Source organism: Zosterops lateralis, assembly GCF_965231275.1.
Source record: "Zosterops lateralis genome assembly, chromosome: 1".
NCBI lineage: Eukaryota > Metazoa > Chordata > Aves > Passeriformes > Zosteropidae > Zosterops > Zosterops lateralis.
The window spans coordinates 44988643-45013484 of NC_139762.1; the positions used below are offsets into that span (position 1 = coordinate 44988643).

The 24842-nt window shown below is 39.8% G+C and overlaps 2 protein-coding genes across 2 annotated transcripts in view; one reads left to right on the forward strand and one right to left on the reverse strand.

The window, feature by feature from the left end:
• Window positions 1-1279: 1279 nt before the first annotated feature.
• ACAD11 (acyl-CoA dehydrogenase family member 11) overlaps window positions 1280-24842 on the reverse strand; it is a 29173-nt gene continuing 5610 nt past the window's right edge. The window contains exons 6-20 of the mRNA XM_083880009.1: window positions 23925-24072; window positions 23206-23327; window positions 22670-22776; window positions 22405-22528; window positions 20666-20743; window positions 20144-20282; window positions 19924-20031; window positions 18669-18767; window positions 7024-7090; window positions 5455-5540; window positions 5204-5275; window positions 4510-4664; window positions 2626-2742; window positions 2097-2206; window positions 1280-1638 (exon numbers count right to left, since the gene is read on the reverse strand). Of these exons, the coding sequence (XP_083736135.1) occupies window positions 1524-1638; window positions 2097-2206; window positions 2626-2742; window positions 4510-4664; window positions 5204-5275; window positions 5455-5540; window positions 7024-7090; window positions 18669-18767; window positions 19924-20031; window positions 20144-20282; window positions 20666-20743; window positions 22405-22528; window positions 22670-22776; window positions 23206-23327; window positions 23925-24072 (1647 nt within the window). The 3' untranslated portion in view covers window positions 1280-1523. The remainder of the gene's footprint in view (window positions 1639-2096; window positions 2207-2625; window positions 2743-4509; window positions 4665-5203; window positions 5276-5454; window positions 5541-7023; window positions 7091-18668; window positions 18768-19923; window positions 20032-20143; window positions 20283-20665; window positions 20744-22404; window positions 22529-22669; window positions 22777-23205; window positions 23328-23924; window positions 24073-24842) is intronic.
• ACKR4 (atypical chemokine receptor 4) lies at window positions 7101-17812 on the forward strand. Its single transcript, XM_083880038.1, has 2 exons — window positions 7101-11867; window positions 14739-17812. Exon 2 carries the CDS (start codon window positions 14758-14760, stop codon window positions 15817-15819), a length of 1062 nt encoding a protein of 353 aa, XP_083736164.1. The 5' UTR covers window positions 7101-11867; window positions 14739-14757; the 3' UTR covers window positions 15820-17812.

Genomic DNA, 24842 nt, shown 5'->3' on the forward strand with positions numbered 1-24842 from the left:
ACACATTGTGCAGGTTTTGACAGCCTAGAGCAGAACTCCTGAACCACATGTAGTAGTACAGTGCAGGTGGTTTTGTATTTGAAGTGCATTTCAGCCAGTGACCTGCTGACACTCTCAACTTCCCAGAAAACAATCTTGGCAGGAAGCAAGAGGAAACTCAGGGTGGATGGAAATGTAAACAACAATTACTGCTTTCTCAAAAGAGGTTGTAATCTTGTTTTTTAAGTATAATGAGGTAAGAAACTTCATGGAATGCTTCCAGTTCTAGGTACTCTGCCACTATACCCCAGAGTGACCACTGCAGCTGTAGCTGGACACCCTTCAGGTGAGCACTTGGTTCTGGGCTCAAGGACAGAACTGGCAGAGCCTCATCCTGAAGACTGAGCCAAACAGAATGTTCTCCCCAGGCTCCAACAGGAAGGAGCCTGGAGGGGGGGCTTGTTTGTTCATGCAGATAGTAAACTCTTGTGTCCTTAACTTCATTGCCCTTAAGTTACCTGTCCTGGGTCAGTTGAAAATTACTATCCCAGCTCCAGGAAGCAGAGCCACCAGTGGTGCAGCGTGCTGTGATCTGCCTGATTCTGTTCCTGCATGGGCAAGTTCTCTTGAAGTAGCTCAGGTCAAAGGAGATTGGTATAGGAGCAGAACTGATCAACTCTGACCTTGGAGAACTTCATACAGGTGTATTGGGCATGTTTTGGTAGCAGCAGAGGCCATGAACTGCACCCTGACACTGCTGCTGCCAGCCAAAACATCAACTCCTTAGGGAGGAAGGTGCCACCTGAGCTTAGGCATACTTAAGAAAGGGTAGGAGCAGCTGGAACCAGGAGGAGGCTTTTGAGGGTACACAAAAGGAGATACAGGAAGAAGGATGCAAGGGAAGAGAAAAGGAACATCTATAAGGGAAACGAGGGGGAGATCTATTTGGAGAGGCACTGCAGGGTAATAAGCAAGCAGTAGCAGACAAACTGCTACACGTTACCTCAGCCTTCTGTGCTGCCCTGAGCCTCACTTGAGGGGAGCTGGGGGCAGGACTGAGTGTAGCCTCAGTGACAAGGAAGGCAGCTGAGAGCAAGAACTGGGGAGCAGAGGGAGGGCTGGACTGCAACTGAGCTTGGGAAAAGAAAAAAGCAAGGTCATACTTCCAGTATTTGTAATTTAACATAATTTAAAGTTTAACCTAGCTTGCAATAAATTAAATTGTGTGGGACTTCTGACTCAAAACTGCTTTGTCTACAATAAAAGGATAAAGGGCCTTGATTCACAACAAAGAAGGCACTTTAGGCCTGTTAGAAATAGATTTTATTTAGTGTTAACAAAGAACAGAGATAAGTGATTGACAATACATTCTTCAAATTCTTAAAAGGAAGTCCATAATTATAAAGTGTAATAAGTGAATAGTGAAAGAATTGCTTCTAGTTAGAATCAAGTTTTTGTATTCATTCAGTTTTACCTTAGATACCATTATTACACTGAAACTTTTCTTAAATCTTCCCTCCATTTGAGAAGGCTTTATGCAGACATTAGATTTTTGCAGTGAGCTTCTTTGACTGATCAAGGAGTTCCCACCTTGCAATTGTTGAGAGATGAACTTCATCGGGCCCGTCTGCCAGGCGCAAGGTGCGGATGTACGCGAACCTGTGCGGGGAGAGCTGAGTTAGGGCTGGGCTCCTGACCTGCCACAGCAGCCACGCAGGCTCACATGGGAGCTCTCAGCACTGTTCTTGCTGCCCTTCTGCCAATCCTTGCTTTGAAAAGGGCTATCACATGGGAGATACTGCAGCAAAATCTTCCTGGCAGGATTGAGATGGGTGGGCTGGGAATGCAGAAGTTTCAATTCTCCCCAAGGCCGTAAGGGATAACAACATTAAGTTTTAGAAACACATCCTCTACTGCTGATAAGAACTATTTTAGTTCCAGTGCCAGCTTTTATTTCTTCTAAGGCTAATTGCACCATAAAAACAATTGTTTTAAATGTTATAGCTTAAAGGGACACAGACTATTATTTTATGCTGAGGTGAAACAGCATGTACTGGATGTTTTAAATTATCAGAAAAGAAATGCTTAGAATCTACAGGAAGTCTCCCTTTACTCACATGAATGCCAGAGGAAAATCCTGAGAAACTCCAGCTCCACCACACACTTGAACTGCACAGTCAATCACTTTAAGCACAGCTCGTGGAACAACCACTTTGGTCATGGCTACCTGTAGTTAGAAGAACTCACATTATCATGAGTAATAGTTTCATAAGTAAGTGAAAATATTTACCCAACACTTCTGCTGAATATTGGTATCTCTCAGTACATTCCTTCCTCTTGGGGTTGGATGAGAGCTCTGCTGTTCCCATTCCCTGGGTTATGGTAAAAGTGTTTCTAATCACCCAAAATATCTTAATGTGTTGAGACAGGCACGCAGTGCTTGAACAGATTTGTCTCTGTTTGAACTGAGATCACTCCCCAGTCTTCTGACAATTAAAAGCGTATCTTAAGGCTGTTTTCAACGTGGGGTTATACTCTACGCTTAGAATAATAATGTTTAGCAATATGTTTTACCTTGTCTTTTAGCCAGCTGAATGCACAGGCATTGTATCCACCAAGTCTTAGCTACCAAAAAATAAAATTTACCTCTTTCCTTGCTCTTCTGTTGCCCAGCATGTCAATCTTGCGGGCTGTTTGTAGCGTGAGCAGCCGAGCCTGTTCTATGCTAAGGCGGCATTCTGCAATCCAGTGGGCAACAACTTCCTGCAGAACCCAAAGCCAACATCAGTTAATGCCTTGGAGCACCCATGGAGCTGCCCCTCTCCCTCAGCATGTGCACGTTAAGTCAACCTACAGCCACTTGGCATAAGAGGCATAATAAAGAAAGCACTTGACTGACAGAAATATTAAAGATAGAGCAATTCTTCTCCTGCCAGGAAACAAAAAAAAGGGAAAACTCTGGATTCTGGCACCTGATCAGATCCCACTGCATGCTGGCCATTTTCCTGAAGCCTGCTTTTCCCTCCCTGCTTTCCTTTATCTCTTACCATCCCTCACAGCCTTCTCTCCATATAATAAGCCCCAGTATACAAAAATAGGGGGGTGAAAGGGGAGAAGAATTCCTTGTTTTGCTTAAACTGGCGGGGGGTAGTGTGTGACACATAGAGGCAAACAGCTGCAGGGTGGTGCCTGCTGCCTCTGATGATAAATTAGTAACTCTCTGGATCCAAAATGAAGTTACAATCTTGGCAGCCCTTCCCTGGTCCTCCTGCTAATTCCCCCCTGCAGCCAACATACCACAGGAGAAATAAATGTGTGATGCTTGTCAGTGCAAAAGCTGTTTGGAGCTTGAGCAGCCTCAGGAACACACATCTAAGGGTGTGGGTTTTTTGTAGGACACAAGCAAATGTGCAGCACTTCAGTGCAGTCTGGAAGCTCAGCTTGGCTGGTGCCAGAAAAGATGATCTGAACCTGGGTGTGGTGTTCAGTTCTCTTCAGTCAACAGCTCCTGGGGTCATAAATGATGGCCTGGGTGGGGACAGGCACCCTGGTACTCAAACTGCCAGCCTCACCTTGTCCTTAGCCATCTCACTGTGAAGAACTTGCATGGGCTCTGCAGCTGCCTCCAGGTCAGGCCTGTGGCTTCATCAAACATCACTGTTACTTCAACAAGCTTCTGAGAACCAGAGTGTGCCTCATGCACCTCTTACTCATTCTAGGCTGTGGTGATGAAGGGAAGTTGGGCAATTATATGACTGGAAAATAGGTATGTAAAGTTGCTCCCTCTGGAGCTGCACAATTTGCTACAGTCTGTGCCAGATGCTAATTCAATTTCCTCTTTCCATTGCTTTTACTTGTTTTTTCCAATAAAGCCATCCTAGCTGTTGGGTAAGACTAAGGAACACTTGAAATGTGACAGGCCAACTACCAAGTCTGATGGTTCCTATATAAAGCAGACTGCTGTATTTTTATTATTTTAGCAAGCTCTTGCTCATGAAACAGTATTTCAATCCTGAGCAGGATAAGAGCAAGGATCTCCAATCTGCCCTTGATGTGGTCTGTACTTTCATAAGCAACTACAGATACTTGATCAAAGAAGTAAAATTTTCAGGAAATTTAGACCCCCAGGTATTTCCAGTGATTGTGAATGGAGACAGCCAGGTGACAGAATGGATACACAAAAATGGCGAATTCAGGTTGTAACTACAGAAACATAAGCTGCATGCCTGAAAAAATACCTGTTCAACACACAGTGACAAAATCCGTATTTAAATTCAGCAAAGGATATCCAATTCATTGCACATTGCAAGGGGAAAAAATAAAAAAAGATACTGTAGATTATGGGGAAATGGGAGCCTTGCAATACGGTTTGTTTTTTTCCCTTTGCCACCCAAAGGTTTATGAATAGGAATTCAAGGTTAGGGCACAGCTGTTGCCATGTCCATTATCAGAGCCACAAGGCTGCGTGTGGGCAAAACAAAGGTCAGTGTGTGGAGTGTGTGACCTGAGTCAAAGGGGGAAGGTGCTCACGTGCTGATAGAGCTTCTTGCCGAAGGTCTGGCGCTGAGCCGCGCGCTGGCACAGGATCTCCAGAGCCGCCTCGGCCGCACCGAGCGACCGCATGCAGTGATGGATACGGCCTGGCCCCAGCCGGCCCTGGGCTATCTCAAACCCCCTGCCCTCACCTGCTTGGAAACAAAAACAGGCACTGCAGACTCTGTGATTCCCTCTTGAAAGGGGCCAAGGCTCCAAGCAGAAGTGGCCCCATAGCAAAATAAAAGAAGCAACAGGGAAATAAATCAGGATGTATACTAAGTGAGAGAATTAGAGCAGAGTTTTCCTTGCAGAGGGTCACAGTGCTGGCCTGCTTGTTATTTCTTTTTCAGTTCTGCCAAGTACTGACCATGGAGTGCAGCAGAACATTCCTTCTAAAAGTCTGTAAAGTCTACAAGAGCTGGTTTTGGGGGAGGAACACCACTTACAGACTTTGCTTTGCTCTACTTCAGGGCAATGATACTTGCGTGACAGCCAGAGCTGCCCTGCTTCCTTCTGCTCTAAATAAGGTACATTCAAGCAGCAGGATGGCTGCTAAGGGAAGAGTGGACCCCCTCAACTGACCAGAGCTGTTTAAAATAACTTCTGGTGATTCACTACATAAACCACTGTCTCATAAAGCTCAGTTCATTGTTGTATGTACTAAAAAGAAATCAGTGCTGAAACTCACCCAGTATTATATTGGAGACAGGTACTCGCACGTCATTGAAGTGTATCTCAAAATGTCCTCCATGGATCTCATCTACAGAGACAGGAAACAACAGCAGGGTAAAACAGGAGGATAAAAATACAGTTCCTAATCCTTCTTCTGTATATCCATTTTACTGATTTATTTCATACACAGTATTTATTAGTATAACTGCAGCTTCTGAGCCTGCTAATAAATTAATACACATATAGCTGAGAAATATGATCACCTACCCATGTAGCCAAACACTGAGAGAGGTCTTATCAGCTTCAGCCCTGGGGTGTCCATGGGAACAATAATCATACTGTGCTGCTTGTACCTGATCAAGACAAAAAGCACAATTAAATCTGAGCCTCCCTTCTATGTGTCCCTTCTGCTTTTTTTATTTTCCACCCTCAATATAGGACTCGCATAAGGCAGTGCTGAAATTTACCTGGACCACATGCACCATCCTGCCCACACAGTGTGGCTTCAACACTCCTTGACCCACCAGTCACCATATAAACATGTATTAGTGGCACCTAATGCACCATGACTGAGAAAATCCTACTGCTGACACTTCTGTGCACACAGTTCTGTATCACCCAGTCAGTTCCTCCCCCTCTACCTTTCTGTTTTGTTCTCAAAACCAGTTTATCAGAATCATCATCTTGGTTTGCCTACAGTTTAGGAAAGAGAAATTCATCCCCATGTTTACATTCCTTCAGAATATTTAAGGTCAGTTGTTAGTCACAGAACTAGAGGTTCTGATGCCCCAGATCTCTGAATTCAGTCTCCAGTTGTAACAAGTGGAGTGTCACACAATCCGCTCCATTAACTTCTCTTCAGTTTCTAAGAGCCCAACAGATTCCACCGTCTGTACAACTTCCAGGCAAACCTCCCTGGGTGCTGTGTGCAAGTTACTGATTGCTTCTTGGTGGAACCTAGCCAAACCTAAAAACTTCAGATTATCCATGGAATTTGGGCTAAAATCCATCTTAGATGGCAATGTCACAATTCTTTTGCATTAGAAGCTGTGTGATGTTAACACATGGAACATTTTATTTGTTACTTGTATAAGTTTTTGCAAAAGTTTACAATTGTAGTTTGGTAACGAGTTGAATGTGTTTGTATCAAAGAAGAAGAGGTAAGGATTATATTGCACATATAGGAATGGAATGAGTAGGTCTGATTTAAGATGTGCAATGCTCTCTGCTTACACAGCTTCACATTACCAATACTCCATGTTTCAGACTTAACTTTCTGTATCTACAGTTAACTTTGTGGAAAACTTAATCAGTAAGTTCAGGTCTCTGATGTGCCACTTGTACCCATTCTGTTCAGGGAAGCTCTGAAAAGTTTTAGTTTTATTATTTAAGCATTTATTATTATTATTTTATTCTTCCTGGTGTTAATTGTTTTACATACTAGACTTACAAAATAAATTGGAAGCCAGAGTTTTTGATGCAGAGTAAAATTTATGTGACCAAGATAAAGCTAGTGAAGCCCCCAAAATTTCCTGATTCAATTCATCACAGGGCTGCACTAACACTAGAGCTGGTGCAATGGGGAGAGGTGGGAAGCATGCCAATGAAAGATGGTAAGTGGAAAGGTTGAGAGGACACAGTCAAGAGCATCTGACAGCAAAACAGGAACTCGGGCTATAACAGACAGGTGCTGAGGTTTAAAACATCCCTCTAATTTAGCAGCACATCCAACTGGCCAAGGCAATTAATGGCATTTCACTTAAGAAATTTTTTGCAAGCAGTGACTCCTCCAAGGAACAAGTTTTAGGGAATTCTGAGTCTCCTAGGAATTCTTACCTGGATGCTGATGAGTTTTTGGTTTTGCCCATTACAATTGCAACTTTGCAATTCGGGTTCCCAGCACCTTAAAAAAAAGTGGCAAACACAAAAATTGTTTTTTTAGTATAAAATCTCAGTGTCAAATCAAATGAAGTTTCATAATAAGAAACCCTACTCCCTTCCTTTTGTGATGCAGGAGATGCATTCTATCCCTGTGTTTGTATTCTGAATATCACACTGAAACAAAATACTTTACATGTAAAAGGGAGCTGACTTCTGGGAAGGGGAACATGAAAAGCCAAACATCCAAACCCTCCAGCTCCATCACCTATTCCTATGAAAAGGGAACAAGAAGGTACTTGAAATGGAATCTGATTACTTCTGTCTCTGTTAAAACTGAGCAAATAGGTGTGATACAGCAGCACGTCTATCTCATCTATCAAGATGAGATGCTGCCATTTCAAAAGTAAAACTTTTCAAAACACTTCTTCAACCTATAAAGACTGGAGGGTCTATGCAGGAATGAGACACCAACCCCATTAAAACCAACTTATGCAGATAAGGCTATCAAAGGGTTACCATGATAATTTTGCTACTACTTCAGCATAACTTCTCTGGAATGCAAGATTTCTCCCCCTTTACACAAACGATTTTAGATTGCACTTTGAAGAAAGACCTGAGTGAAAACTGTTACCTGAAAATAGCCTGCCAGCATTTCAAGCCATTGATAACATTATTTGAGATGCTTCTCATATGGACATATTTATTCAGCCTTTGTAGCATAAAGACAACACTTTAATGTACTAGTCCTGAAGAAGATTCTACCATGGATTAAAATAACATTTCTATGACCCCTAATCTTCCCTGTCTTTCTTTAAAGGTTTCTTAGTACCAAAGCATGCTCTCATTCCTTTCAAAGCCTTTCACAAACAATAAAGCTAGGGAAAATATCCAGTGGGTGTAGCAATCAGTAATTTTTTACTGCTATCTCAGTGCAGATGACAAGCTTTATAGAGATTCAAGGCTTGATCTGTAGCAACTTGGTTTTGTTCTGAGGTTAGAAGTAAATACAACTTTTTAACTTCTCTGGCAACTGTTCTCACAAGGCTTGGGAGACTCTGGTCTGGACAATACAACCACCTGGCTTTGAGCTGAGCCACTTCCTCATTCAAACAGCCACTGTGATGGCCAGGAAGTGGGAGAGAGATTTATTTAATTGTGATAAACACTGCCTGTTTGGAGGGCCAGACTTCCAGTTGTTTACTTTCTTCTTTTGCAATATGGTATTCAGCCATTGTTTCCAGAGTGGGCTTACAGGGTGGCCCATGAGCTGTACAATGCTAACAAGCTAAAAATCCCAGTGAAAAGCTTTGGGCAGGGGCAGAAATCAACTTGGCAACAACAACAAAAAAACAAACAAAAAAACCAAAAAACAAACAAACAAACAAACAAACAAAACAAAACAAAACAAAAAACAAACAAACAAACAAACAAACAAACAAAACAAAAAAAAAAAAAAAAAAAAAAAAAAAAAAACACCAACCCAACCAAACCAAAACTGCATCTCAAACACTTGGCTCATTTGGGCAACTGCAACAAGCAAGTGATCAATCCCAAATGACCCAACATATGCTTTGCAGGGTACTACCCTGCACAGGGAAATGTCACCCCTGCATGAGGTGTATTTGACTCTTCTCCTTTTCCATAAAAGGGAAAGAAGTGCACAAGTGCTATTTTCTAAACCAGGCCTATTTTCAAGTGAGGTTTACAACAAAAGATATGTTGACCTTCTGGAATCTCCTGAAAAACTGTTTTGTAAATAATCCTCAAGTCACTTGAATCTCTGCTTCAAAACAAAGGGCAAATTTAACCATGTTGGATGGAAAAAAACCCCAAACCCAACAACTCAGAAGACGTTTTCATGTTGAACTCAGTGAGGAGTTCACTGAGAGCTGGACATCTGGTTGGATGTTCTAAATCACTTGTACACATTTCTGGAAGGCAAATGAATGCCTCCATCTCATATGTGCTTGTTCCTATCTAAGCACAATAAAGGACAGCAGATTCCTGGCCCTTCCACTCCTTAGAGTCTGAAGTCCTGAAAAACTAAAACAAATTTATGTCACTTCGACCCATAAAAGACAAGAAAAAAGGTCTGGTCTAATGCAAGACTCTGAAAAACTCCAGTGCTTTGGATGGAATGCAAACAGCCTGGATGGAATAAACAGCTCATTTCTAAATGACATTTGTACATGACTTACAGAATTCAAAGATGTTGCTGAAGGATGGAGGGGAAGAGTCAGAGATGCCTGTTCTTTTGGTAGGAGTTAGAAGTAGTTTTGCAAGAAAACTCATAATTGAAGAAACACTAGACATTTTAGAAGGTTAGTTTTAACCATATTTCCATATTGATGAGCTTTCAATAAAGTTTTAAATGTATATGACTGCACAACCTGTCCAAAACTTTTCGACCACAATGCTGCTACACTGGCAAACATCTTTGGTTTAACTAACTAGTTATACTTTTGAACTCTTCATGGCACTCACTCACATAGACAAAGGCAATATTTTAAAATGTGCTTAGAGTGTTGATCACAATCCCATTAGAAGCCTAATCTTTGCAATTAGGGGTGTAACATACTTAAGTTTACTGATCTCCACACAATCAACTTACATAGGTTCTTTCTGGTGCTTTCAGAAGCCAGCAGCACTTTAATTCTTGCAATCTCTTTATTTTTCAGTGTTCAGTCTTCCATTTCCTGTCTAAAATGACTATGACCAGATAAACTACTGCCTGAATGCTGAATATGTATTATTTCTGCACCCCTCAGCCCAGCTGGTTACTTCTCTGTGCTACAGGTCAGAGGTCTGTGGTGGCTTACAGACCTGACAGCTTCCCAGACAGGCACTGACAAACACATGTTCTGGACTCTTCTACAAGAAGAAACTGGTCTTAGTAGGGTGGATGGTAGCATGACACTGACTGTTGGAATGTGGCAGTCTCCTAATGGAGAAAAGGGACACACAACAGGCACATCCCAAAGGCCTGCAGTAATTTCTATCCATTAGCATATTGTATTCCACAGTTCTATCTCATCTTTTCCAGATAACATTGCAGGCAAGCTGGTTCATGGAGGGCAAAGACTACGCTGAAGCTGCAAGCAAACAGGCAATGCTGGGGCTATGCAGCTGCAAGGGCTTTGCAGTCCTGCCACTGAATGTGGCTGCTGGCCATTCCCAGCTGGAGCTCACAATGGTGCCAGTGAGAGTAGCTGATCAGCTTAGGGATGTTTTTTCCTTGCCTTCATGCCACTTTTGTACAGCCACAAGTTTTTTTTACTTAAGTAAGATTCATTTAATATACACTCTTCCTTACTAAATAATTGTTATTTTTGACCCCACTGAAATACATATATGACAATATTATTTCTTTACTCTGACTGGAAGGATCTGTCCTCCCTGCATCCCTGGAAAGTTACAAGGGGCTGAGGAACTGCAATAAGCAAGGCAGGATTTGCATGAACTGCCTTCCTAGAGCCAGCCCTCAGAACCTCTTGTCTTCTGCAGGCAACACACAATTCCCTGGGAGCATTCTCAGCTCTAGCCTGATTATTCTGCCTTGTTGGAGACCCTATTGAGACAAAGCCTATTCAGAACTGAAATTTTCATTTGCTTTAAAGAGATATGGTTCAGGCCTTGAAGCCATGACATGACCTGTGAGATGGCTGGGAAGGAGCCCAAACATCTTATTTGCCACTGTGAAGAGCACCACTGAAGTACTGTAATAACTCAAGATGAAAGCATTGCAGAAATATGCACAAATATTGTGGCAATCTTCCTCTAGACTGCAATTCCTTTCCTGCCCGTTTTACTTTGTCATTCTGAAACAAAACGTAGCATGTGGAAAACATTTGCAGATTACATTCTTAGCTGCCTATTTTTAAGAATATTTCCTTTCACATATTTCAAAGTAATTGAAGCACAGACAGAAGGTTAATCCACTTGTGGCAGGTGCACCAGAGTGACAAAACCCCCCCTAGACCTGACCTCTGGTCTGCTCAATATCTCTCTCTGTTGTTGGGCTTCAATATTGCATTTACTGAAGCTCATTAGATTGCTATCCAGTCCAGGATAATTCAAACAGGTCACTCATTTGACTGTGAGACTGACTGGCCACATTCAAGCCCCTGAGAACTCTCCCCCAGGGTGCAGGACTATCTGCTTGTACTCTGGTTGACAATTTGCCACTTCACATATTTTCCTTACCATCTTTCTGATTTCACACACTGAAAGAACCCCTTTCCCCACCTCACAAAAAGCAACTCATCTATGGTAGCCTGTAAAAAGTTCCATAAGGAGGGGCTGTAAGGATCCCTTAAAACCTTATACAGTCAGCCATCAAAAGCACAGCAGTGCCCTGAGGAAAGAATGGAGTGACTCTCTGTGGTGTCTGGGGCAGTAACTCAGCCCCAGATGGACCTCATTTCTATCCTTTTCACCTTATTAATGTGTTGTTTGATAAAAGCCGCTTGATGATGTATAAAACATTTGGCCTTCCAGGAATAAAACCACAAACAACAAAGAGAAGCAGTAAGTGTCCTGACCTTCCAAAGAGCAGTCACAGTCTGGCTGGAACAGGGAGGAATGTAGGAAGTGTACATGTTCAACACAAGAGGAGTCTCCAGGAAAGCCTAATTTTTAAAAGTTTTTTTGAACTGTCAAGTGAAAATGAAAGTGCAGTCGACTTCCACATGAGGGTGTGGTGTTTGAAGACAAAATGCAATGTGTCAGAGCAATTCAGATCACTTCACTGAGGCACATCTTGATTGCAGTACCTGCTATTCATCTGCTGACAAAAGAAGGTTAGTTGTTTTAATCCTTACTCTTCTGTATATTGCATGATTTCTTCTTTGCATACATTTACTCTTAGTTAAGTTGGCTTTACAGAGAGATATCATTTCACTAAGGCATGTCTCCTTTCTGCTATCAAAATTAGATTTGTTCAGTAGCAGGACAGAATACTGCTTATTTTATCAGAGGGGAAAAAAGTCTGTTTAAAGTAGGGATATTAACTTAATTCACCATCATTCATACAATCCTACATCAAGTTTAAACACACAGAAACACTGAATTTCTATCTGACTGGAAGGCTGAAATAATTCTGCAAGAAAACATGCAGCTGCAGATTTAATATATTTATTAGTATACCTCCTAGAAAACATTATTTGAAAAAGCAGCAGCTTCTGACTGTTTGGGTACTTGTGGGCAGTTTATATGTGATTAAATTCCTTTCTGTCATAACATCCATCCTGGGAAGCCACCATCTCCAGAAAGATGCAGTGTACCCACAGCAATCTGCTTCTGTAAGAAATGCCACGAGGGCATGGCTCGCTGTGTGGGATGGAGACTAAACTAAGATTTTCCACCTCCCTACAGTGCCCGACTCCCATGGGACTGCTTGGCTGTTTGCAACGGGCACCTCTGCCTGAGAAACAGCACGACCAGGAAAGACAAAGGAGAACAGGAATGGCAGCCAAAACATAATTGTGCTTTTAAGGGAGAAATGGCAACAGTTGACTTTCAGATAACTTTGTTTCTGTCACGAACTCAGGGCAGGCAAAAGCTTATCAGGCAGCAGAGCACAGAGTCATGGACAAACTGCTTTTTCATACACAGGCTTTTAAAGTTTGCCCTGAAATGTTTGCTGGTTTGCTTTCAAGTAAATTTGCCAGTGATCCAATTTGATTAAATATTCCTTGATGGGTTCTGTATTAAGTGCTTTAAGACCACAACCAAATATTTTCATTTTACTTCTAATTTTCCTCAATTCTCAGCTAAGTGGATTAAACTCTTCTTGCTGCAGTTTCTCTTCTACTAAATAAAAATTAATAAAAAAATGTTCATTTGCTGCTGATAACTAAATCTCTCCTAAAAGTACTATAAAGCAGCAAAAGATTACTGCTTCTGGAGAATCCTCCTAACACAGCTTGTTAGGCATAGAACAGACATCCCTTTGCCAAAGTAATAAGTAGTGACTGTGCTTTTCCCTTCGGCGCATCTCGTAAAGGCAACAATAAAGAACAAATTGCAAGACTTAAAATAGGAGTAATCATTTTTTAAAGTTTGATGGGGAGTGTTTTGAAATGTTAACAGAATAATACAACAAAGTCATGAAAGATGGAGCCAAACCAGATAGTTAATTTTAAACTAATACACTTTAAAAAAAATTGGCTAGGAGAATCACTGAAAAAAAAAATCAAACAAAAATAGAAATTATTAATTTCTCTCTATTTAATTGGTCTGCGCCCCTTATGAGATCAATTAGGAACTTATTTTTTCCTAGTAGACGGATATATTAAAAAAACTTTAAGAGACATTTGGCAAACCTTCATTTAAGTAACTGTCTAAGAAACAGAAATGGCATTTGCATTTTCCTTTCAGGCTTGAAAAAGCCAAACTGTAGCTCTGGAGCAGAATATCAGATAACAATCTGCTTTCAGCAACATTGACCTCAAATTCTGAACATTGCGTATGATGACAGAAGGAGGATATGTTTTTCATTCTCAGCTGATTTTTGGTACTGCTGCTAACAAACCTTAATCCCATTTATTTCAAGAGAACAGGGTACTGCAGTACTGTATTTTACAACAGATAGAATTTCAGCACATTAGTCAATGAACACAGTGACAGGAAAAGAAGAAAATAATGCAGGACACAAACTTGCTTAACACAGTATCTGAAGATACAGATACTTAAACTTCAACCCTAAGCTGGCAGTGAGAAGCCAGCCTCAGTGTTTACAGAGTAAATCTGTCTTGATTGTACTTGAAAAAACGGCAGAGTTTCTGAGCTGTTTGGGTACTTGTGGGCAGTTTATATGTGATAAAATTCCTTTCTGTCATAACATCCTGAGAAGCCTCGAGGTGTAAGATGCAGTGTACCCAGCAATCTCCTTCTTCTGTAAGAAATTCCACATGGGCATGGCTAGCTGTGGGAGGGAGACTAAGTTGAGCTTGTTCTGCTGCTGTTCAGCAACTGAATCCCCTGCTGTGCTTTTTGCAATGGGCATATACAGTGTGCCTGAGAAACAAAGAAAAACACTCTCCTTGTACTATGCTCATATCCAAAATGTGTCAAAATTTATGACGGCAGGCACTGAATATTTATAACAGCAGGCAGCAGCTTGCCTCAGCTGTAATCCACTCGTATTCTTCATAAACCTGATTGTATCAGCATTTACAGCCTTCAGCTGGTATTCCTTTGCTTCGCAGAGGCTGGAGAGGGGAAAGTGGAATGCCAACCCTATAAAGGTACAGACACAGTTATGTGCAATGGAATATTATCAAACATAATGCAGTTGGAGCAGTTAAAGCAATGAGGGCTCCTCGACTCAAATGCAGAAATCAGTGAGGGGCACTCCAAGCTTTTTACAATCTCAAATGCTAAGGGTAAGGCAAGCACTTCAATTTAAACCATTTTATATGTATTGCCTACACAGATGTAGTCAGTTACCCTGTTTCATGTGAGAACTTGAGATGGTCTGCTCTGTCTCTGCCACTGTCTAGCTTCACTTTGATTATCCACAAATGTATTCTGAATATCCAAGTTCTTTAAATTTGGAATGTATTAGCAGCCCTGAAGAAGGGCTTTAGGTTTCAACAGAAATTTTAGAACTTAAACCCAATATTATTTCTTCAGTGTTCCCTTCTCCTCACTTTTTTTGTGTCTTGCAGCTTTGCCACGGTCTGAGATATGAATAACTCAACAGATTACTGGATTGAGGATGAGGAGGATGATCTCCACCCTCCTATAGATTACACTACCTATGAGCTTCTCTGCGAAAAAAGTGATGTGAGAAATTTCACAAAGTTATTCCTCCCAGTGTTCTATGCACTGGCTTTCACAGTTGGAGTGGCTGGAAACTCGTTAGTGGTTGCAATTTACGCCTACTGCAAGAAACCCAAGACCAAGACGGACGTGTACATCATGCACCTCGCCATCGCTGATCTGCTCCTGCTCTTCACCCTCCCTTTTTGGGCTGCAAATGCAGTGCAGGGATGGGAACTTGGAAACCCAATGTGCAAGCTCACTTCTTCTCTGTACACCATGAATTTCAGCTCCAGCATGCTGTTCCTGGCCTGTATCAGCGTGGATAGATACAGGGCCACTTCTGAATCTCAGGGCCACAGAAGAGTTGGCAAACACTGCAGTGTTACCTGCATCTGTGTTTGGCTGGCTGCCATTTTCCTCAGTATCCCCGAGCTGATATTTAATCAAGTCAAGAAACACAATGAGAGGAATGAATGCCTTCCCATATTTCCAATGAACATGGAAACACTCTTAAAATCAACCATTCAAATCCTGGAAATTATCCTGGAATTTCTGCTTCCTTTCCTAGTAATGCTGATCTGCTATTCTGCTACTGCTCGGGTGATCTTTAGGTCTGCAAATGTTAAGAAGTCCAGGCCTTTCATGGTTCTGCTGGCAGTAGTGGCTACTTTCATTGTCACCCAGCTGCCCTACAACATTGTGAAGCTGTGGCGAGCCATAGACATGATCTACATGTTGGTTACGGACTGTGACACCAGTAAAACCATGGATGTGGCACTCCAGGTCACCAAGAGCATTGCTTTGTTCCACACCTGCCTCAACCCTCTCCTCTACGCCTTTCTGGGTGCCTCTTTCAAAATGCATGTCGTGAAAATCGCAAAAAATTATGGGAACTGGAGAAGACAGCGGCAGAATGGAAGACCTGAAGAAATTTCTATGAATTATGAAGACGCTACTGAAGAAACAATCAGTTTCACTATATAGGCCCTCCATTGCTTCCATCGTCTTAGATAAATAACCAAGGGACTTGTTTACTAATTCCAGGGGGTATTGTTTCTGCAGCTGTTTTTTTGCAAGTCAACTTCCAATGAATTTCTGAACATGCCAAGACACTACAGAGCACTTCAAAGTGGAACATGCTTATCAGAATCAAGCAAGAACTGAATACTGAAACCCCTAGAAACAACCCAAGATATTCATTAAACAACAACAAAGAACTCAAACAAAATAAACTCACCACAACAAAACCCAAATGCCTAAAAACACCTCCAAGATTTAAATTTCGAAGTATCACAGTACTAGGCAATTAAGTAACTGTGTAATGAACAACTTGTACACATCCAAGCATGTAATTAAAACAGAGAAAAAAACCTATCAGCAACCAAACAACGGGAACCTTTGCATCAAAAGTTAATCATCTTGTGTTTCTGCAACTATTTTGTAAAACTTTAGAACATTTACCTAACACTTCAATTCCATTTCTCCATTCATTCCATATCATTCCATAGATATTCTTGCAGATTGAAATTAAGTATAAGCTTATGGCTGAGAATTGAGAGGGAGAAAGAGGGAGAAAACCATTCTCTGTGTGTTTCTACAAATGTATAGCAGGAACAACATTCTCCACAAAAACAACCCAGCAACTCCTTTTCTGTAACTACAGAAAAAATGACTTTTCATATCTTCTTTTCTGCTCACCCTAAACTTCAACAAGACCAGTGTTTTAAGGGTGGCACTAGATTTTTGTAAATGTAATAAAAAGTTCAGTTAATCTTCAGATACAAGGCCTGGATTTTCTATTCAGAATTTTTAAATTTAATTAACCACTGCAATAACTGCATCTGCTAAAATATATGGAGATATAATAAAATCAGAGAATATAAAAAGTGCACTGGCTTTTGTGTTTTTTCTTATCTTTATTTTTGTTTTGTTTTAGTAGGTCCTAACACCTCTCATCATAGGCATTTACAAACCAGCAAATGGGAGAGGCTTTGCTTGACAAAAGAGAGAGGTTCCCATTCCATATGGATCTCAAGGATCTACAGTTTTTATACAGAGAAGTACCAAAGCTGTCTCCTGCCACGGTGTTGGCAGGGATTCCAGGAAAACAGCAGCTTTCCATGAGTCAGTGGAAGCATTTCAAACATACTGACATATTAACTTAGCTTTCAAAATGAAGAAGGGCTGTTACAGCATACTGTCCTTGTCTTCGAGCATCCCATGGGCTCTGACAAAATGTTGCATCTACAGATTAGGAAAGACAACAAGAATCTCTTGTTCTTAGATACTGTTCCTAGTTACACAAATATGAACTGGAACAAAAAGCTCTAAAATGACAGACAAACAACAGTAGCATAAACAAGACATGAGCCTCTTCTCCCTGTTTAGATGACAAAAGATTGCAGAATGTCTGCCAAGTATTTTGAGAAATACTAGGGTGTGAACAAATAAGTCAGAAGAGCTTGACCAGTTTTTGACACATAGACCATAAATCTGACATATTTAAGCCATACTGCATTCACTGTATACATGCAGAGCATAATAAGAACCCCCACTTCCTCCATGAAGTAACTGACTCTGCATGGGTGATTTATGACTTGTCTTCACAAATACAGAGTGACATTCTGACCAGGCTGTCAGGCTTCTGGAATTCTCACATGTCCAAGGTTTTAATGTCCCAAAAGTTAAAAAAACCTAACCAAAACCAAAACAAACAAAACCCCTCACCTTCCCAGAGAGGCAGAAAGAGAGACTGACTAATACACAGCCAAATGAATACATTCATCAAACTTCTTGGAATTGCAGTGCCTTTTATGTATCTGTCTTTATGCAAATCTGATTGCCCTAATTGTATTTATTAGAAATAAGAAAAACCAAATCATGCTAACTGTCTTATGTTTACTCTCCTTTTTATAATTCACATAACTAATTTTATGAATATTATTTTGTGTGTGTGTCCCCCTAAAACTTTCTCATGACTTCCTCAGGGACTGCAACACACAGCTGGGAGACACTGACCCAGAGCAAAGGCTAAGAACCCAGCAGTTAAGCAACACTATTGGGTCAGAAGACAAGATTCCATGCCTCTTTTTGCTGCCAGTTTTACAGACTAGAACAGAGAGAGAGATCTATCTTCTGGTGACTCCAGGTACTGCACAAGCACGTATCTGCAGGCTGCTGCCACAATCTTGTATGTAACTGAAACATTCAAGCTTAACAACTCGTTTTATTAACTTGGATTCCAAACTCTCAGGGAATGATTACTTTCAAGTTGCTGTCACACATTTTGGCAAAAAAGTAACAGAACTACCATAATAGGGACAGTTGCCCTGTCAAAATCGAATGCTTTGATTTTACTGGGCATTATGACATAAGAAAATCTCCTGTAATAGTCAGTCCAACAGCATCACAGGCTACTTTAAAAGCATCCACATTTTACTGTAGCTACACAGTACTCTCAAACCTCTCACGTGAGCTGCCAAAGACAGCTTCCTGAAAACAAAGCCAACGTTAAATGTGTTAAATGTTACAGTTAAATGTGTAAGTTAACTGATAGAAACAGGTAATGTCTAAAGAAAATAGCAGCATTTGCTCTGTCAATAAAATAGAGAGTTTGCAAAAAGGGCTCAAATCCCCAAACTGGATTTGAATCTTGGACTTTGGTTCATAGAACAAAAGCTCAATTCAGTTCCTTCTGTGGTTTTACATTCTATTGCCTTTACTAAAGAGAAGATAAATTTTCATCTCAGAAATGGAGCACAAACACTTTTGTTTTAATAGTTCCTGGAAAAAATTCTAGCCTTAGCCAGTCTTACTCAGGTTTCCACACTTACCACTGCTCCACCACTTCTTGCCATTGATCACGTAGCTGTTCCCATCTCGCTCAATGGTGCATTGCATATTGGTGGCATCACTTGAAGCCACATCAGGTTCTGTGTTAATGGAAAAAAAAAAAAAACCACCAGATTAAATATAAAGGTAATACAACCTCCTCAAATGCAGGGCTCTAGATATGCTCTATTAAAAGTACACTGTTTTGCTACCAGTGGAAAAATGCTTTGAAGAACCTTGCTGCTGGTGGTCAAAAGACCTCCTGTTTCCCAACAATCTGTTATTCATAGCCAGTTTAAATGTATTTTTTCTTGGGTTTGGACCACTCTTTGCAATCAGCCTTCTTCCTTTCCTTGTGTTTTTAAATCCTTTATCCTTCCATTGTACTTACAGATAACAGGTATATTTCTCCCCAGCTTGTTTTCTCCTCCTGGGTTCTTCTCAAGCAAAAATAGAGATTGAAAATAATTTTGCAGTTGTATATGAAATAGACTACATGAAGTTGTCAGCAATATGTCATCAATGATTTTCTGGAAAAGGAAAGATTCTTCCTCTCCCCTTTCACCATTACCTCTTTTTACAGGCCATCTACTTTAAAACAAAAGTATCCATTTCCTCTAGGGAAACCCAGTGAAATGGAATTTGCAAAGTGTCTGTAAGGCTGAGTTCTCTCGATTCCCTCTGACACAGTGGGATCAAGATTTTGACATCCTGTGTTCCAAAAGCTGCCTCCCTAGAGCAGAAGCCAGACTTTCCAGAGATGCTGAATGCCACAAGCTTTCAAGCACAAAACTAAACACAGTGCTGAGCTATGGACATAATGCAAGTTATTTCTGGGTTATATCTTAAAAATCAATGATACTGCAAGACCACACAACTTTAATCACAATAATCACACTTGGACCCAACTGTGCATGTCTAGAGAACTCCACAGCACACTACAAGGAAGGGCAAGCTCTACTGTTTGGCACTATAAATTATATTTCACTAATACAAAAATTAAACTAAAAATATATAGAAAGGAAATACTAATTATGGTAACCATGAAAATTGGCAACTATCAGGAAAGGCAGCAAGGCTGCTTCAGTTTGCATTGACACCTCATAGATAAGTTTATATTCAAACACATTCGCTGATACTGAATTAGTACAGAAATGTCCACTGTAACACACAACTTGCAGTTTCCTACTTTTCCACGCATATACCATGTGAAGGTTCAACCAATTGGTTCCAACTTTCTTCTGGAGAAAAATTTACCTGTCATGCAGAAGCAAGAACTAATCTTTCCTTCTAAGAGAGGCTCCAGCCACTCTTTCTTCTGCTCTTCAGTGCCGTACATGTGGAGGACCTCCATGTTTCCCGTGTCTGTAAGAAACCAGCAGTCCTGCTTACTGCTTGAGACACACAGCCTGTAAGGTGCAGGACCCCCAGATTTTTAATGCTCCCAGTGCCATAGTTTTAGGGAAGGGTTGCTAACCTGGTGCATGACAGTTGAAAACCTCAGGAGCAAAAACGCATCTCCCTGTCTCCTCAGCTATTTGGGCATAGTCAAGCTGGCTGAGACCACTGACATCTGGGAGGAAAAGGTTCCACAGACCTTCTGCTTTGGCCAATTCCTATCATAAAAAATCAACAGAAAAAATATCAGCAATAAATCTTTAAAAAGATTTAAATTCTGGCTTGCAACACATTTTCTTTGCTCTTGCCTACTCTACTGTCCAATATATCTAATGCTTTTTTCAATAGCTGTTCTGAAACTGTAGATTCAGTCTTTGACTTAAAGTTTAGATTTACCTCTCTCAGACCTCATTTTGTTTTCCTTCTCTCTTATTTGTGTTCTCATTTTTTCCATACTTAGCTCTTCCTTTCTTTTCACTGTTCCTCACATTGTTTCTTTCCATGTAGAGTAACTTCTTCAACAGGATACACCAATCACTCTTATGCTCTGTGTCTGTGCTCTTTTACTGCTAGAGTGCTAAAAATATTTGTTATCCCATACCTTCAGTCTCTCCAGCAGTGGTGGTTTCTTCCATCGGTCCTCACTATTTCTACATTCAGTATAATATTTTATTATTTCCTTAAAGAAACAATATAAAAGATGCTGCTTAAATTAAGAACACGTGTAACACACAAATAATAATACATCTCTTCCAGATCATGACCCAAGGGACCAAGTAAAAAATATTCAACACAAGTTTACATTACATAGTTGGTTGCATTATAAAATTAAATATATAATTGAAAGTTCAACTGCAATCTATTTATTTTGCAAGACTTTAAATATCAGATGACCCCAATCAGTACCTTGACTACTATTAGGGATGGTTTAAAGTATGTGATGATGGCACTAGGAGCTCAGTATTTTCTGGAGATAAAATTACCCATTACCAACAGTACATACAAGAGGCACAAACACAAAAGTAAAACAACAAATAAAAGCCTGATGCACTGACACTTAAAATTCAGACAGATAACCCACTTAACCTCTTGTTAACTGTGAGAAAAAAAAAAAAAACAACCACAAACTACAAAAAGTACATTTTCTCTTCCTATCAAAATAATTCCTTAACAGATAATGTAAGCAGTCATTCCAAGCACCAGTCATTAGTTTTAAGTGAACCTCTAAATTCAGTAATCTTAGTATTTTCACAAACATGTATAAGTGAGGCACAGAATTTCAAACATGGCCCAGACTGAGTTAAAAAAGAATAAAAGTAATGCCCAATTCTGAAAATGACACAATAAAGACAAGTGGCCAAGTAGAATTTACAAGTCCTGATTCACGATCCTTGTGACCAGAAATAACTTCCAAGCACAACACGACTCATCTGAAAACCTTGCATGGCTATTTGTGGTTCATTTGATTTTTAAAGCAAAAACTTTAATTATTCCAAGGCTTTCTTGGACAATATAAAACTACAATCCAAACTTAGTCACAGACATACTTTTTAAGAAACTTTGCATATCAAGAGTTACTGCCTTTGACCCCACCTTGTGATAGATAGATGTATACATAAATCATTTAGATTAAGATGTTTTCTGCATTTTTGCCTGACTTGGAAAAAAAAAAGTAAATCAGAAAGCCAAAACAACAAATTCTGCAACAAAGTCATCTGTACTTCCACAAGGCTAGAAGCTGAATCAGCTTCCTAAAAGGAAATTCCTAACCTTTCTAGGATAAGAAGTAAACTACTTCATCCATACTTCCCTTCCACTAACTATGGACTTTGCGCATATTTCATTATCTGATTTCAAACCTTCATTGGTATTAGATTTATTCAGGAATGAGGCTACTCTGATACATTTTTTGTCACTGCCTAAAAAGTGAGAAACAGAAACATTCAGCTTCGTATGGTTAAAAATCAGCAGTTTCTATTTTTAAATAGGTGTCTTTTGGTTCAGTATCAAATAAGAGAGCTGGGTTGTTGTTAGCCTAACAAGTATTTTGGCAACCTCCTTTAAAAAGTAACTCTTTCTAAAAAGAAATGTTTTTACACTTCAGAAGTTTAAAAAATAACTCTTTTATTAACAATGCATACAACATTTTAATCCTAAAAAAAATGCAGTCTATAATGATTTCTGCTAATATATTTTAATGCTACAATCATTACTGCATGAAAATAAGGCTGCTTTGAAAAAAAAAATCAGGAAGACATGACTTCTAGATGTATATTTACATTTTTATAACATCTAGTCAGAAAATGTTCCTTTATAAATAGGTTCATGAAAAGCTTTTACCTTCTCAGCTGGATAGATGTGCTGCTTCATGAACTGTTTAACCTTCAGCAAAATTTCTTGGCCTTTCCTACTTTGATGAAAGAGCTCTCCAGAAGTGCTGTGCTGTGGGCTGCTGAAGGATGACCTAGGGAAGAACATTCAATGCAGTAAAAAGACCAGATTTTCTCTCATAATAACAAAAGCTGCCTTAGACAAGCATTTAAATAAATGAAGATGTTGGAAAAGTTTTGCCTTGCCTTTGACCAGAAGTTTAGACCACTCTTACCTTTTTGAGAGCTCTAATCCTCTTTCTGCCAAAGGCTTCACAACCTTTGCAAATTCATGACTATTCTCTGCAGAAGCATTTCCAATGAGATACCTGGCATATACACCCTAAAACCAAAAGAAAGCCATACATGGTATAATTATGCACTTAAATTTTTCTCTTTAACATACTGGTGATTTCTTCAAATAGAAGAGTAACACTTAAATGCACATAGTCTTTAAAGGAAAAAACTTACTGGGATATGCTAATAATGGGTTTGGTACATTTCTGATATAATAGAGATGCTTGCTGCACAAGAGTTAAAACTATATCCCACCTAAACCAAATGAAAGGAAATCCACAAAAAAGTAGTAGTGGAAAAGTAAAAAATTAAAAAAAGAAAAGACAAATGTCTGCATGTGGTATGGCTAACGAGCCCAGATTGTCCCTCAAGACAACTGACAATAGCATAGACATACAATTATTACCCATGACTAAATGAACTAACCACAAGCACACAAAGATATGTGACATTTCAGCAAATGTGAGGGTATTACCTGCGCTATTCCTGCCATTTTAAAATAGGACAAAGCAAGAAAAAAGTTAAAGTTGGATAAAGTAGTGGAAATACGCCGGCAGCGGCAGTAGGTGGAAACCAGTTCTTCAAAGGAAGGAGTTTCTACAAAAAAAAAAAAAAAAAAAAAAAAAAAAAAAAAAAAAAAAAGTTTAGAATACTCAACATTTTCTATGATTTTTTTCTACCGCATTCTTCAAACATTTGAACAGTTTTTAAGCCTTATGAGGTATTTCTTTTACATAGTAAACACCATGATTTATCATTTCTCATGACATAACTGTGATATGGAGACACCAAAGGAAGTAGGAGTTTCCAGAATTTCAGATAATCATAACATTTCCTACTGCCCTTTTTCTCCACCCCAGTCAGGCAAATAATTTCAACTGAGGGAGAAAACCCTTTTTTTAAAAAAAATAAATTAAATATTTACATTTAAATTTCTTTTTTCTTCCATTATCTCTTAGAAAAGTTCAAAATAAGCTTTTACAGAAGTAGCCTATTGTAGCTAAGACAAAGCTTGATTGAACAGAACTATCAAAGGACTCACTATCAGCATGATTGCTGCAACAAAAAAAATTATGGAAAAGTTCTTCACAAACGTAAAACGACAGCTTGTGAATTTACCATTTAATTCCTATAACATTTCAAATAGAAATCAAGCCTAGGGTTTGTTTCAAGAAAAAGATTATCATTTCATACCTATGGTGTTTTTGAAGCCCAAGATAGAGCCTTGACCTAAGCCCTTAATAGATGCAGGCCAAAAGTAGAATTGAGTGGTATATGCTAAATCTGCTAAAGGATGCCCAGTAGTTGAAAGTTCCCAGTCCAGCACCGCCAAAACACGAGCCTTAAAGAAAAATAAAAACCTCAAGTGACTGTGAGAAGACACATTCTCTCCATCCACAAATGCACAACCCACTCAATATCCAAGTGTTTTATTTGGTTACTATAAGTTTAAAATTAAAAACACACATTGTAGCTGTCTACAGCAGAAAGAGTTCCTTTTGGCACTATCTAAAGATCTGCAGAAAATTAACATTCACATAAGGACAGAAAGCTAGGCATTTTTCCAAAGAAATTCTGATTTAAATCTACATTTTTGAGTAGTGTTCTTCCTGTCAGAAATTTCCAAACTCTCCTAGCATAAAAGATGATTGAATTAAAGTATCCTAAAGAACAGTAGTACTGAGAGTTGTGTTTCTTTCACAATCCTGTTGCACAGTCCTTTAGCACAAAAATTCACAGACAGACCATGCACCAGAAAACCTTCACAACATTGTCCACAGATTAACACTTACGTGGGGCACTGAATTTCTTAAACAGGAAGCCAAGCACTGCTCAGAGTGAGCCTCTGCTGCAAGCATCCTTGTAATGGTGTCTTCAGCTGGGTGCTCTGAGACTCCCCACAGTGTCATTCTGATAAATTCTTATAATCCAGCTGTCCTGTCAACCTGAGTGACCCCCCCCCAGCCTACCCATGATCCATGGCTACTTGCAATATGTGGATAAGTCTTTCCTACATGGTCAGTCCTGCACATTCAGGAACGGTTTCTACAGATGACTTAAAATTACCTAAAATTATCTACAACTTGGTCAATTCCTTCAGTTGCATCAGGA